Source organism: Vanessa tameamea, chromosome 10, assembly GCF_037043105.1.
Source record: "Vanessa tameamea isolate UH-Manoa-2023 chromosome 10, ilVanTame1 primary haplotype, whole genome shotgun sequence".
NCBI classification, from domain to species: Eukaryota; Metazoa; Arthropoda; class Insecta; order Lepidoptera; family Nymphalidae; genus Vanessa; species Vanessa tameamea.
Window position 1 is genome coordinate 3,903,106 of NC_087318.1, and position 15,079 is coordinate 3,918,184.

Consider the following 15,079-nt stretch of genomic DNA (forward strand, 5'->3'; position numbering starts at 1 on the left):
CTGAAATAAACTTGTTTTTTTGACTATGTTTTTAAAATTTATTCGCATAAATTTTCAAAAACCATAAAATAATTAAGAAATCTTAAAAGCAATAAGCTCTTAACGTAACATCAAAGGGTATCAAAGTAAGGAAAGCTGTAGACACACTGAGCTATTTCCACGCCAATACTGAGCAGCCTCGTTTAAGTTATTCCATCAGTAGAAACTATTTCGAATAAAAAAATCATAAATAGAAAATGCGCTGTGGCTTATCCGATGAATTCTATAGAATCACGACACCTCTGAGTTAAATAAGTGATCACCGGTCGGCGACGTGAGCAGAAATCGAAACGACTCGCTATCGCCACCTGGGGCTTCAGTAATCCTCTTATATAACGTTAAATTTACAGCGATTGAAAGTGTTTTCGTAAAATTAAAAAAATGTATATAAGGGAAATTAATACTACTATATCTACTAAATTATGAGTAACAATTGGGCAATTTCAAAATGCGAAAGCAAAGGTCGATAGATTGGCTGTGGCGCGACGGGCGGCGGGCTAGCCCACTAATCGATCGGTGTCTGTGTGCACACAGCTTGCTGGCTGCTGCACTCCTGCCCGCGCCCTGTCATTTGTCTCGCTCGTGGTCGCGCCATTGCCAATAATCCATCCTTCTCGCTTCGTTATTCATCGTCCCTAACCACCCGGTAGTCGTTGCCTCCCGGTGTCCTCCCGTATTTAGACACTGCACTATCTAATTTATGTTTTAAATTGTACGCTTTTAAAGTAGTCCTCTCTGTGGGACGGTAACGGCTATATATAGTGTTATCGTTATGAGGGATACCTAATTGGCTATATCATTACAAATTTGTCTAGCACCGTTGTTTCAAGTTTAGACAGCACCTGATAAAAATGGATCGGTAATTTTCGCGATGCACTCATTTTCAATTTACCTACAGTAGTTAGATTAGATGTTTATGTATCCCTCACTTTAACTCTTAATTTATTAACATCCAAAGGGTCCCTTTAAACGTGTTTTGTCTACTTTCAATTGTTTGTAGACCTTGACGTAAGATCTAACTAGCTTAGGAATAGCACAGTGGCATTTGGTATCGGTAAGTGCGCCTGCGCAGCCCGCTTACATAACACACCTGCCATATCGGGCTGAACCTCGCGCTCACTCGCCCATTCTATGAATTACTTATAGGTCATAGACCTTACGTATTATTTCATTCTACTTGGCATGCGATGCAGTGCACTGGTGACTGGATTTTCTTAAATTGAATAATGCAATTTGCAATATACATAAAAGTAGTTTATATACGTTCAAAATGTAATTCATAGAGATACTTAATCTAACGCAGTTATTTACAAACTACAACAGTTGGCGGCGTTGTTAAAATTTTTAAAAACCTTCTGTCTTTCGGCGCATTTAATGTTGATACAAAACAGAGTTTTTCCCGTTTTTGTCTTTAAATCCTTTAACATCCCTAAGGAACCGACCGCGGATAAAGGGGACTGCCTACTTTAAACAGTACGAGCACTCCTCTCAACGACTGTGCCAACACCCCGATAAAAATTTAAACACGCTTTCACGCTTCATCTTGTTAAAAACTGAATTACTTTGTAGAACACTTTGAACAACTTTTAGATGTACGGGTGAAAAAGTTAAATAATTATGCGATAAGATTTTAAATGCGTTTATTTTTGAAGAAAAAGAAAACAACATATTTTTCTAGAACTTTAGTTTTATAATTCATACTAAGAAATCAGAAATCTAAATAAAAAATGATCATAAAATTTACATGAAGATTAATGCCCTCTAATTTCACAGCGAACTAATGAGTTCTCGTAACAAATAGAAGCGACCTCAGATTATTTGTAAATTGCATGTTTACATATTTAATACTAAAAACATGATCCAATCTTGTATAAGTAATTTTGGAGTAATGTGATTCCTTCGTGGTTGACAGTTAATAGCAACTATTTATAACTGCGGTCGACCGGTGTCTATTTAACGATACTCAAATATATTTCGTTATGACATGCTACAATCATATTGCGTGTTTATGCGACGATGCTGTTTAAATTTGTAATAACATGAATTACTTCGCCTTAAAGTTGTATTTAAAAAACAAATTGTCGCGGTGGTCGGATATATTTTTTTTTAATAATATCTTTATTAAGCGATTTCTTTAATTTTTATCTAATGTTGCGTTTATTAATCTGTGCCTTCTGGATGTAGTCTAATGTAATTCATATCAATGAAAGTAACAGTAAAGGCTTAAATGGCAATAACTCGGCAAAGGTATATTGCATTCTGATTCATTGTGGTTCCTTTTAACTTCAACAAGCTGGAAAATATAAAATAATAATAGAAACTCCTTGTAAACACGAAGTGCAAAAAATATCAACGTTCTCTTTACAAAATAAAAAAAAATATGAATAAATTTGGAATTTCGCTAACGATCACAAGTAATTTTCTCTGTAATCCACATTCTAGAAAGTGTTGCTTTCACGCATGCGCCTGCACCTAATTGTTATCTATTTCACGGGTATTACTTAAATGGATATCTATTGAAGTTTTTATCTGTGAACATACATCGGTCCCGAGTATTTCCAACGATAATACGAGTTACATAACACTTCGGTTTATTATGGTACAATGACCGATAGAAATCTTAGGGCGTAGTTTACCTTGTGATCGCTATATACTATGTGTACATATATAACAGGTTTCAAATTAGATTCAATACATAGATACGTAATGAACTCTAAGATATATATACATAAGTATAATAAATAGTCTCGCAATAAGGTGTGACAATGGCAATAGAAAATATATTTCCTTAAATACAATTTTAAATATATATTTATATACAAAATAGGTCTTGTACATTGGCTTCTGAAACTAAAACTAAAACCTATTCTTAATACATTTTAATTGGTATGAAAATTTGTATGTAAAGTCGTCATACTTGATGTTAGAAATATGAAAATCGGTATTTATGCTTATGTTAATGAGTAGTAGATGCTTAATATTTTTAAATATTCATCACTTAAGAGGATGAAACTTAGGAGTAAGGTTGTAGAGTTGATCGCCATTTTTAGTATTTAAACTTCATTATTAAAAGACAGCAGTGTTTTTCGAATGTCTCCCATCGTACACGACAGGATGTTTAATGAATTTAACTAGTTGATATTTTTATTCACCTAGACATTTCAGATAAAGGACAATATATTAAACATAGCATTACAACTAATATAAACGATATGTTAATAAAACTTGTAATAATCCCACCGGAATATGTTTCAACTTATAAAATATACAGTTTCGTAATAATCGTTCAACAAGTAATATTATAATTACTAAAATCCATTAATAACATATATCAACCCTAAATTAGAACTCCACCTGCCAATCACGTTTTTTGTGTCGTATATTGGCAACGGTTACATTAATATAGGGCGTACTAGAACAACTTATAGTATGTTATGCAAGGACCGTACGGTGGGAAATATTATTTCGTTTAGCTCTTATTGCCTTTACATAAGGTATATATTGCACTCATTAGTGTTTTACTTACGTTGGGTACTGTATATGTTTATTATGTTCGCCTTGAAGCGGACGTTATCCTCTATACGAATACGATACTTGGCTTATCGTAAGCGTACCTTTACCTACGCTCGTATAATGAATTAGTTATACTATTTGCACATTTAAATACTAATAAATAAAACTGTCACGTTATTATGTGTGTTTTTTCCGTTTATTGGGATTTTGTCTCATATCCGTCCACGCTTTGATTACTTAAAGTTTAAAGGAAGTTAATTTTTTCGTTCCCTGAAAAATTTTGTTTTAAATAATCTTATGATCTTAAATATGAAGAATGGGATTTATTTTCATTATGAAATTCCATTACATTACTGTACCTGTATCGTAACAAATAGACAGAGGTTCAAATTATAAATAAAAAAAAAATGTTGCTCTATACAATGAGATACTCATAAAATGGTTAGGTACATATCACTGAAGAATAGGAAGTCATTATTAACTATGAATTAAAATATGCGCGATCAGAAATTAGGCATAAAATACTCACTATGCTTTGTATATGATAGTTTTGAGTAACAGACAGCGGACGGTAACAAGGCTAGATATAAGGCGAATGTGCAAATTACATTATAACAATTACGCATCGACTTCACACAAATAAAAGCCAAAAGCATGTTCATTATTTCAGCAGACTATGTATGTTTGTATGTGCATCTCTTTCCGCGTGTCTTTTAATATACTTATTTCCCAAATGAGATATTGTTAGAATCGTCTTGATAGTCTGTGGTTTATAAGCTATGTAAAGATAGAGTAGTTAAGTTAAGACAACATATTATAGGGTATATTTTTAAGGGCATGCACCTAGCCATGGAACGTCGCTGTAAATATGTTATAAATTAAAGAACATTTATTTTTGTTAGATGATAAATAATTGAACGTTTTTGCCGTAGTAGGGTTATAGTTTTTAACTAAAATAGCGCGATTTAAAAGACTGTTATAAAAGTACCTAATAACTTGTTTACATTGCCTGTGATCTCATTCCATGATTACACTGTTTTTAATGTCACGCACATTCCATTTTATTATTAAATTGCAAAACTATAAATAGATTGCTATAAATGTTAACGTCGTGTTCAGTTATCGTGACTATCGACTTATTTCATTTCCAAGCATTCGATCAAATATTGTAATAATCATCGATATCATTTCATCGAGCATTTGATGTATACGTAACAACTCTTTAATCGGGTAATTAGAATCTAGATATAAAACTCATTTAAGTATACATTTTTAAAACGATTTAATTATTATGTTGATTTTTATACCCTACTTCATACAATATGATATATTTATATACAAAGATATACTCATAAAACACGACTCGCCTTTTAGGGCAAGCGGGTTAAAATACGAAGACATACCATAATTCCCTTTAACATAGTTTTGATTCTTATTTTTAAAAGCGGTGGATTTAAAACCAATCAACGTTAATCTTTCGCGATTTTTGTCTGTAGGTATTTATTCCAACGCAGCCGCACCAGAATGAATTACAAAAATAAAATAAAATTTGTTCTTTTTGTTCGATATTTAAATTATCAGAACATACCAAGTTATCTCAAATATTTAATTTGTCAATAGATTATATCACAAATAAGATTATCATGTATTATTATTTAAAGTATTACATAGATATGATCAAGTACGATTTTTTTTTATTTTATCTTATACAAGATAACGTTTATTATTAAATATAAACAACACAATATCAGATAAAAATGACCTATGAAAATTGCATAACTTTTGATAAAAGAAATATATTGTGTATACAGATAAGAAATATTTAAATTAAAAAAAAAAAAGTTAAAGAAAAACTTACTTTAAAAATGTTGTTCGATTGAAAAGAGAATGTAATGAAATAAATAGATTTCTAACATTAACAAAAAACTCTTGAGTGGTTTTTTGACTGTAGATAAAGATAAGATAAAAAAAAAAAAAACTTTTGATGCTATAAATACAATTCAACGATTTCTTACATCAGATAATTTACCTTCAATTATAAAATTAGAATAGTTTATATATAATATGCAAATGATTGTAGGGCTTGTTAATTCTAAACGCGAACACTGGTACAATGCAACATCCACTCAATGACAGTTGCAACATTAGGACGAAATACGAACACAAACGTCGGCGCTTTAAATCGTTTCGTCATTTGTACTCGTACTATAGAGCACCACAAAACGTCAGTCGAACACGCAAATAAAATACATTTTTGATACCAAGCGAACAAAAAGCGAAGACGTGTACCGTCAGGTAAATTTTCAAACGAATATTCGTAATGTTCCACCGAAAATGGCCCCTTTTGATAAACTTTAAAGATGATTTCATTGGTGGATTACATGGGGCATAATTTAATTAGGTACATGTAGGTACTTACAATGATTTCCTTAATTTACGATGCACGACAATATGACGTATTAAGCACATGAAAACTTAGCTGCATTTGAACCCGACATTTTTGGATAAGATTCACGTTGTCTAGCCATTGGGCCATCACGACTATCTTGCTAGAACATATATTATATGCTGCAATATTGTAACTAATTATATGTGAAACAGGAAACCAATAAAAGTAAACATATCGACCAATAATATGGACAATTAAATGTTAACAATGTTCTTCTCGCGACTTCGTTCGATAGATATTAATTATTGTTGATCGAGAATTTATTTTTTATATCTAATCTCAAAAAAAAAAAAACGATTTAAATAAACTCATCAAATTTATTTTAAATTCAGTTAGTTAGCCGATATTAAGTTGATGTCTTGTTTATTTTCACCGTTATCGTTATTTTAACTTTTATTTTCGTTTTATTATTAATTACTCACAAGGCTGTTTGTTGGCAACTTTGCAAAACGTCGGTGATAACATGCCTAGAGGTGACACAACTAAGTGCAGGGTTATCGCTGCTCGGTCGGTTTATACTCGTATCGAGACTGATAACGTAATCAATGTTTTATATAATTTCTCATGTCTTGCATGTAGGTACCTAATTGACAAAACACTTCGAATCCAGAACCTTCAAATCAAAATGAACAAGGTATATATATGTATAAATAGAGATAACAATTAAGCTCGCACAGTGATCGAAATTAAAAGAAAGTAAGAAAATTTAAGAAAAAATTTTTTTTTTTTACATTTTTAATTTGCCTTATAATATATACTTATATTTATTTGCTACCAACTACGAAAAATCTTTTTTTTTAAATTTTAATAAGCTTATTATTAAAATTTAAAATAAATGACTTTCTAATTTATATCTACAATTCCACGGGGATATTTACAGTAATTAGGTATTTTTATATGTATTTTGTTATGGCTTTAATGTTAATAATTCTTATTTAAATAAATAAAATATCACATATGTGTAAATTTTACACTAATATTGTTAAAATCACATGTAAATATAATATTTGTGAATTGAAATATAAAAAAATCTTATTAAATTTTCATTATTAGTAATGCAAAACAAATATCAACATATGTGCAAAACAAATGTAAAGTATTGTGGTAGTGATTTTATCTGAACCTAAATAAATTTATTCATGCAATAAGTAGGAAAATTATTTAGACAGATTTGCATGCATAATACGATACATTTTATTAAAGTAGTTAACGTTTATCGAATCAATGTTGTTTGAACGACAATAAATTTAATAAATGTTGTACTATTTACAATTTGTATATCCTTAACATTCCAGAAACTGGCGTAGTATAACAGGTCGATGTCAATGAACTATGCGTATTATATTGTAAATAATATTTTTTAAATAACTTATTATGTGTACATTTTCTGTACATTCTATTGACACATAATAAAATTATTTGATTAAAAAGTAATCATGCTTAACTGTCTAATATTATATATACTGTAACGAATACTTAGAATATTATAAATACGATCACTCGATCAACTAAAGTCACATTCAAATATTCCTTCGGCTTATAATTTCTAACGAAAGATTTTTAACCATTTCTTGAATAGAGATTTTTGAAATTAGAACGATGTTTGCGAATGTTTTCATTCATTTTCATTTTCATTACGCTTGTTTAAATATAAACTGTAATACTTGTCTCTCTTATATCTTCAGAAATATTTTAATCAATATATGTAGATAATAATACTATATATTTGATAATGTGTTGTTGGTTTGTCTTGAAACGGGATGATTAGAGATAGTTTATGGGCAGGAGAGATACACACGGTTGTATGCTGGAAAAATGCACGTGAGTTGCGTGTTATAGCTGGATATTTATGGTTATGAATTTAATTTATAAGCAAATTTTATTATAGACCTTGAGTTTAATTTTATACATTGGTTCAATTTACATTTTATTTTTATCACAGTCTTTAAAGGAAATTATCTTCGTCCATAATCCAAATAGCTATACGTTCTTATCATTTTAATAGGGATCTCGATATCAATGTTTACTCATAATAACTGATAATATATTTTTTATTTTTAATAGATAGTAGTGGAAGGTAAATATAATTTTATAATAGCCGTACACTTAAGTAATTTCGTTAAATAATTGAATAACTTAATAGGATAGAATAATTGAATTTGATTCAGATCAAATATCAAATGTCTAGCGAATTAATGCCGTAAGATGAAGTTTATCCAGTCTTTGTCTAGCAAATTAGATTAGACGTTGAAATATCAAACGTTTCAATATCGGAGAAATCGAACGTTAATTTAATAGAACTAATAGGAGTTTTATGCCTCGTAGCTCAATTGTTTATGAGTGGCTGGCGAAGTGAAAGTAGCAGGTTCGATGACAGGTTCTGTTACTAGTGCTTCGACATAGTAATAGAAGTATGCTTTGAAATACATTGCTTGTATCGACTTGGTAAAATTTTTAAATGACGGACTTGCATACAATGCACTCCCTAAAACTAACCATCTAACGAGATGAAATTTTGCACAGAAATCTCTTATGGAACGAAGATGAGCATTAAGAAAAGATTTAAAATGAATCTCCAAATGGAAATTGGTCTATAGGTAATTTCTGGTATCAAAAATTTAACTACGCTAGAAAATTCAGTAGGTTTCTATAAAACGATTACGATGGTACCTATATCCCATCGAATAATTGTCTGTATTGTGTTAATGTTATCACTAATTACAATAATCGATTTAGTTTAATAGAAATTTAACAACATCGAATATATATTAGGAAATATAATTTTAATATGATCTCTTTGGAAGATACAAATATTCTCCGAAACCCCGTCGAGTACTTCGAGTGGAAATAATTTTATGAAAACAACAAGTACTAGTGCCAACTAAAGTAATTATAAAATCAGTTTGTATAATTTTAACTGTAAAAGGGGTATGATGTTCAAATATACAGACGGATATATTAATGGCGACTTATGTTTTAAGATTAAGATCTTTAGATATAATACTTATACACATAATAATAATAAACATTAATAGCTAGTAAAATGCACACACAGACAGACAATACAGAATCAGTACATACAGGGGTACTAGAATTTTTACTTTTTAAAAAAATTGTCACCGATATAAACTAACATCAGACCTCGTTAGCATCAGAACATTAAACTGATAACGTAGTCGAGTTGTTTTTTTTTTTAATATGGTTTGATCAAGGCATCAGATATACATTTCGTAAGGAGTTTAACATATGTTATGAATAATCATGTTGACTCAGCTGATGTCGCACGTGGTCGTCCACGAACAGGAAAGCGATACATGCTGCAACAGACGTAACATTGTTAAAAATTATATTTGTTCAAAATATTATTTTCTTTACCTTTTACTGATTCATTACATGTCAAATAATACTTAACCTAATTCAAATATACTGATATTTTTTTACTATACCTGTTAAGAATCTAATTTGATTTTACAATTTCTTGGTTGTAAGATTTTGTACAATCCCGTCTGGGACAGCTACAGGAACAAGCGACATAATATCTCCCATGGTTGGTTTTATTGGTCTCGCATCGGTAATTTAAGGAATAGTTAATATTTATTACAGCGCTAATGTCTATAGGCAGTGGTCACCACTGACCATAAGTTGGTCCTATATTGCCTACCTACCTGTTGAATATGATTTTGATTTATTTGTAGAATTATTACATACTTCAATTCGTCGACATAAAATCTAATGAGCCAATATAATTAAAATAAAACAATATTGATTCATAACGGTGACGTACATACGTATTGCAAGTTAAAAACAAATATATTAAGTCGAATCGAAAACAATTTTTCATTTCACAAACGCTTTGTTATGATTTAGTCATATTCATAGAATTATAAGATGAAATATTTTGTTACCAATGTCACTTTGAGACGTCAAATACAAATACGTGGTCATATTAATCTTTTCCAAATAAAAACTTGCTTATGTTAGAAACTTATTAACACGTGTTATTATAAAAGAAAAGATTGTGCCCTTATTCTTTATCAGTCTTTATTACTAAATCGAAAATAGAAACTGTAAAATAATTTTTAATTAAAAGTCGAAATAAATCGACAAATAACAAGAGATTAATTCCAAGTAAGTACAGATAATGAAGGCGTTAAACAAAACACGTAGCAAGTTAGTTAGCAGTTGTTATATTAAATAATCGAATTCTAAATATATACCTACATATAAATAACATAAACATCAAAACAAAATACATATCAACTAAAATGTTTAACGTAAATACTTACAATTACTCACGAGTCGGCATGCCTTGACCTACATCAATACACACATTCGCGTATTTATATGTATATCATTTTACGCTTGGACAAAGGAATTAGTTACAATCATATATCTTGTACGGAGCTAATAAAATACGTTTTAGTCTTGTTTAAATAGAAACTAGAATCACATGACGTTTTATCGAATTGTTTAATTTGTACGTATCATACTTCGTTGATAAGCTAATATTATGATTTGGTCACATGTTGTACCAATTATAAAATAGTATGTACCTACGTTAATAGACTATATTTCAAGGAATAAATATCGATTTTGGGAGTTATCCCTTATGACAAAATGATGAGACCTTTGTTTCTATCTTTCGCATGCTTGGATGTAGTATTGGTTGGAGTATGCGTATGTTTTAGCATGTTATGTATTGATATTATATATATATCATTTTTGTTCCCAATATTGGTGGCGTATTGGTGATGTAAGAAATACTTAATATTACTTAAATCGTCACTGTCTATTGGTGATGACCACTAACCGCAAAGTGTCCGTTTTCCAGTTTACGTACCTATTTTAAACTGTGTTTTTATTAATATATTATTGTTACGCCCTATCAGCATGCAGGTCATACATTCAAATCGTATTATTAAAAAAAATACATTGAAATAAAACTAAATAAGCTGTCTAATCGGTATTATATATATAGGAATAATGACGTTGGTGTTGCGTAGCGACTAGTGATTGATAATACAACAACTACTATTTACGAAGGCGAAGCTCCTAAGTCACAGTACCGCTTTCTTCATGTGTAGTCCAATACTAGAATGAATAACATTGGTTAACAATTAAATGACGTTAAGTCGTTTTTCATGTTCCTTGTGCCCGTCACGTCTAAAAACCGAGTCTAATATACTATTCACACATTCACACACACTCACACATTCAAACACAGACTGTTAACACTCTTGCTGTCGATAGAGCATGACGAGATTTTAATTTATATTTTTATATAAGCATGAAATTATATTATTAAAAACGTATACGTCTTCGGAACAATCACAAATGGTGATACAAATGACCTAAGACATTTGGTTAAAAAAAGAACGGTCCTTGTGAAACATTTATTATTTCCTGTTCACTGACGGAAAAGTCGCTTCTCAACTATCTTTATTAAAATTGAATCTCCGACAAGTGTTGCCAGAGTTCCTCGTCAATATCGCATCAAAGTACCGACGATGATAATTTTACATCGATTTCTCCGATGGCAATAGTTAACTCATTCACTATTGATATTATGGGCAATAATACGAAACTTGTCTTATGAAAAGCAATTTGCATTCTAAGAATATTTTATCAAATAAAAGACAAGGTGTGCTTAAATTAAAACGCATATTAAAACGATACAATATAAAGGAATTTTCAACGCGCGTCTTTCTTGGAATACGGAATATTTGAGACGCGAGATTAATCCATGAGGGAAAATATCTTGAATACGAAACATTAAAATTTCACACGATCTTCATCCGCGTTTTTGCGATATGAAATTTCATTTCAGTTGAAACCCATACAGAAATTCCCGAGTTAAATATTCTGATAGAATATATTCTCGCAAAAATGTTCGGTCCCACAAGTCCCCTCAATATTGCATATCGTGTGAAATGTTAACATTTTACAAACATCTATTTATCCTCATATAAGTCAGGATTAATCAAATAATCATGTCTCAAGTCACATTCGAAACATTTTTAAAAAATAAACATCTTAATACAAAAGAAAGTACATAAACATAATAACAGTAAACATTAACAAAAACAATTCGATTTAGAATAAAGCGTTATTCATTTTCTTAAAATTCTCATTTTGATATAAAAAGTAAAATATTACTGCGATGCTCTCAGACAATGGAAAACATAGAGTAAAACGCAATGCAGCCGTCAGGATAAATGTATTGGGCACCGCAAATATCATCCACTAGCAGACATATTGTTTGAAATCCTGCTGAAAAATTGCAATTCTTTGCGATTGTCAGCGCTAACATTCATGAGCTCGAAACTTTTATTTCTTTGGTAAATCAAATAATTATAATTCTTCGACAAACAATGATCATAGTTAAAAAAATATGTTTTTTTTTTCTGAGACTCGTTTATTTATGAGTTTAAATTTAATTAAGTTAAAAACTTTTATTATTTATATTTAAAATCTCAACTTATACCTCCCCTTATTATCCCCTTTCAACGATCTGCATCCCAAAGCTAACAAGAGCCTTCGTGAATCTCTTTAATTATCACACCACCTTCAATTTAGGAACTTTTAATGTATATACATTCGTTTTGCGGCAAGTCGACGACTAACAACGCTTCGAGCACACTCTATTCCTCTCGTCTCCTCTTCTAAACGACCACTTGTCGCTTTTATTGTTTGAACTACAAAACAAACGAACAAAGTTTAAATTTTGTATAGACAAATCTAAATATTCAATCCCGAGCCGTATTGTTTACTTCGATAACATTATATAGTAAGATTTGGAATTTGCGAAGTAATTATAATAACTTTTTATATATTTTATCGAAGAATATTATTTTTTAACTCTCTGTCTACGTTTATGTCGAAAAGGATCATTCAAAACATCGAGACAAAGAGCGTGATCGGATTGAGTGAATAAATAGTCTGCTTTAGAGTGCTCATCAATCTTGCAGTGTACCTACTAGTAAATTGTGCAAGTTTTGAACGTTTCGTCGCACAGAGTTCGACGCCCGCGCCTTCTAACCTAACTAAACTTTCGTTTAACCTGACACATAACAATTTAATTCACGCTCATTAGTTCAACCGAATACAAGTAATTAAGTGAATCATATTAAAAGCGCTTTGATTAATATTTTAAAAATAGAACACGTAAACGGTTAATTTTTTAATATTAAATACAAAAGATATTGTCAATTTAGTATTATTAATCATTTGCGAATTAGCAGATTGCTGGGACGAATCAATCACACACGTCTCTCGCAGATGTTCTATCTGAACAGTTATTTATCATTTACAAAATGGACGACAGGCCTGCTACGATTCCAATTTGCAAATGGACGAGTCGTTATCATTCCGTTAATTATCTTGTTTGTAATTGTACTGAAAATTTAGACTTAATGTTAAAGCCTGAGCTGGGCACTGCATTCATTTGTAATGCCGAATGGTTCAACCCGGCTCGTATCTTGGCAAACTGCACTATTCTATATTGCAAATCATACTGTGTTTGTTTGCGTAGGTCAGCGCTCTCGCCGAGACGTTTTATGTGTTCCTGGTGTCACGACGTCATTCTAATAATAGAATAATAGGAATGTTAACATCAAACATGCTGGCACGCGTAATGTTACAAACCGATTGTATATTCCCAGTCCTGCATCGTTGATTGACCAGATTGACAGCCTATTTCAGACAGTATACGTGAAAACTGGTTGATATGTAAAATCGATACAGAAACAGTTTTTGTTGCTAATTGAAGCTTTTTTATGATTTATTATAATATGTTTAATTAAATTCTAGCGCGCGGTCGTAACTCGTTAAACTTTCATTATTATTCGCTTTCACAAATTGCTCGTACTCGTACGTGAACGAATTGTGCTCACAATCGATCTCTGTGGTGCTTGTGAGCCTTTGTTTGACTTCGACTCCGAATTCAGCATAATTGCCTTTCAGGCTCTCATTATTCAACTTTATGCAGTCATTTACTTGGATTATTAGGAAGGGAGAGTACTGCGGTAATTGTCTTGGGTGGGATACATTCATCGCAATATGTAAATGCATATTGAAATCGTAAATTTAAAACCGGTTGGTAAAGAGTAGCTATAAAAATATGTTTACTAAGACTTATATTTTTTGTACGATGATACTTAAAGATTATTTTTGTTACAGATTGAAGACGAGGGCAACCACGGCAATGACGACACTCGTCTGTTCATCCTATCGACGCTCGCAGGTCAACACAAACCCCGTGTTTCTTGTGCTCTGTGCAAGGAGACCCTGCATGTTTTCGACCGTTACCCACTGGTTGATGGAACTTTCTTCCTGAGTCCTCGACAACATACCAGCAGCGCAGTTGAGGTTAGTTTACCATTTTCTACTACTTTCATACGTAAATGTGTTTTATTAATTACATTGATTTGTCATTCAAAAGATCAATCATTTATAATACGAGATTTATTTATGTAATAACGTATGCGCTTTTGTAAACTCGATTCTCTTTAGGAGCGTATTGTTACATTTATCATAATAAATGTAGTTTTAAGTTATAAGAAATTTAACAATTTAAATTTTATTCCAAAGTTAAATAGGATACTGAAAGTTTGTTCAAGTCAACAAAATAACAGAGACTTCCTTGCGAGACGGTATAAACTTCTCGACTGCCGTTGTTTGTTCAGTGAATTACGACATGAATGTGAGCGCTCCTGATACTTACGTGTTTGTTTGATGTTAGAATTAGTATCTTATTCCCTTCGCCATACATATAGAGATGTTGTCGTGTATTTTAAAGATAATACGTATTATTACCCTAACTTTTTTAATAGGAAAACAATATTTTTAGAATCAAATGAAATTAATTTATAAATAACATTTTGTCCACAGGTGAAAGTGGAAGGCCGAACGCAATACCTGACGTGCGTGTGCATGGGGTGCTTAGAGCGATGTGATCCTGATCGCACGATTCGCTGCCGTTTTTGCGGACAGAAATGGGATGGTTCGTCACTTGTGCTTGGTACCATGTACTCTTATGACATTTTCATGGCAACGCCTTGTTGCGCTGAGAGATTGAAG

General features: G+C 31.2%; 1 protein-coding gene across 1 annotated transcript in view; it reads left to right on the forward strand.

Annotated features, from left to right (window-relative positions):
• LOC113391666 (headcase protein) overlaps positions 1-15,079 on the forward strand; it is a 52,659-nt gene that overhangs the window by 28,907 nt on the left and 8,673 nt on the right. The window contains exons 3-4 of the mRNA XM_026627710.2: positions 14,180-14,368; positions 14,891-15,079. Of these exons, the coding sequence (XP_026483495.1) occupies positions 14,180-14,368; positions 14,891-15,079 (378 nt within the window). The remainder of the gene's footprint in view (positions 1-14,179; positions 14,369-14,890) is intronic.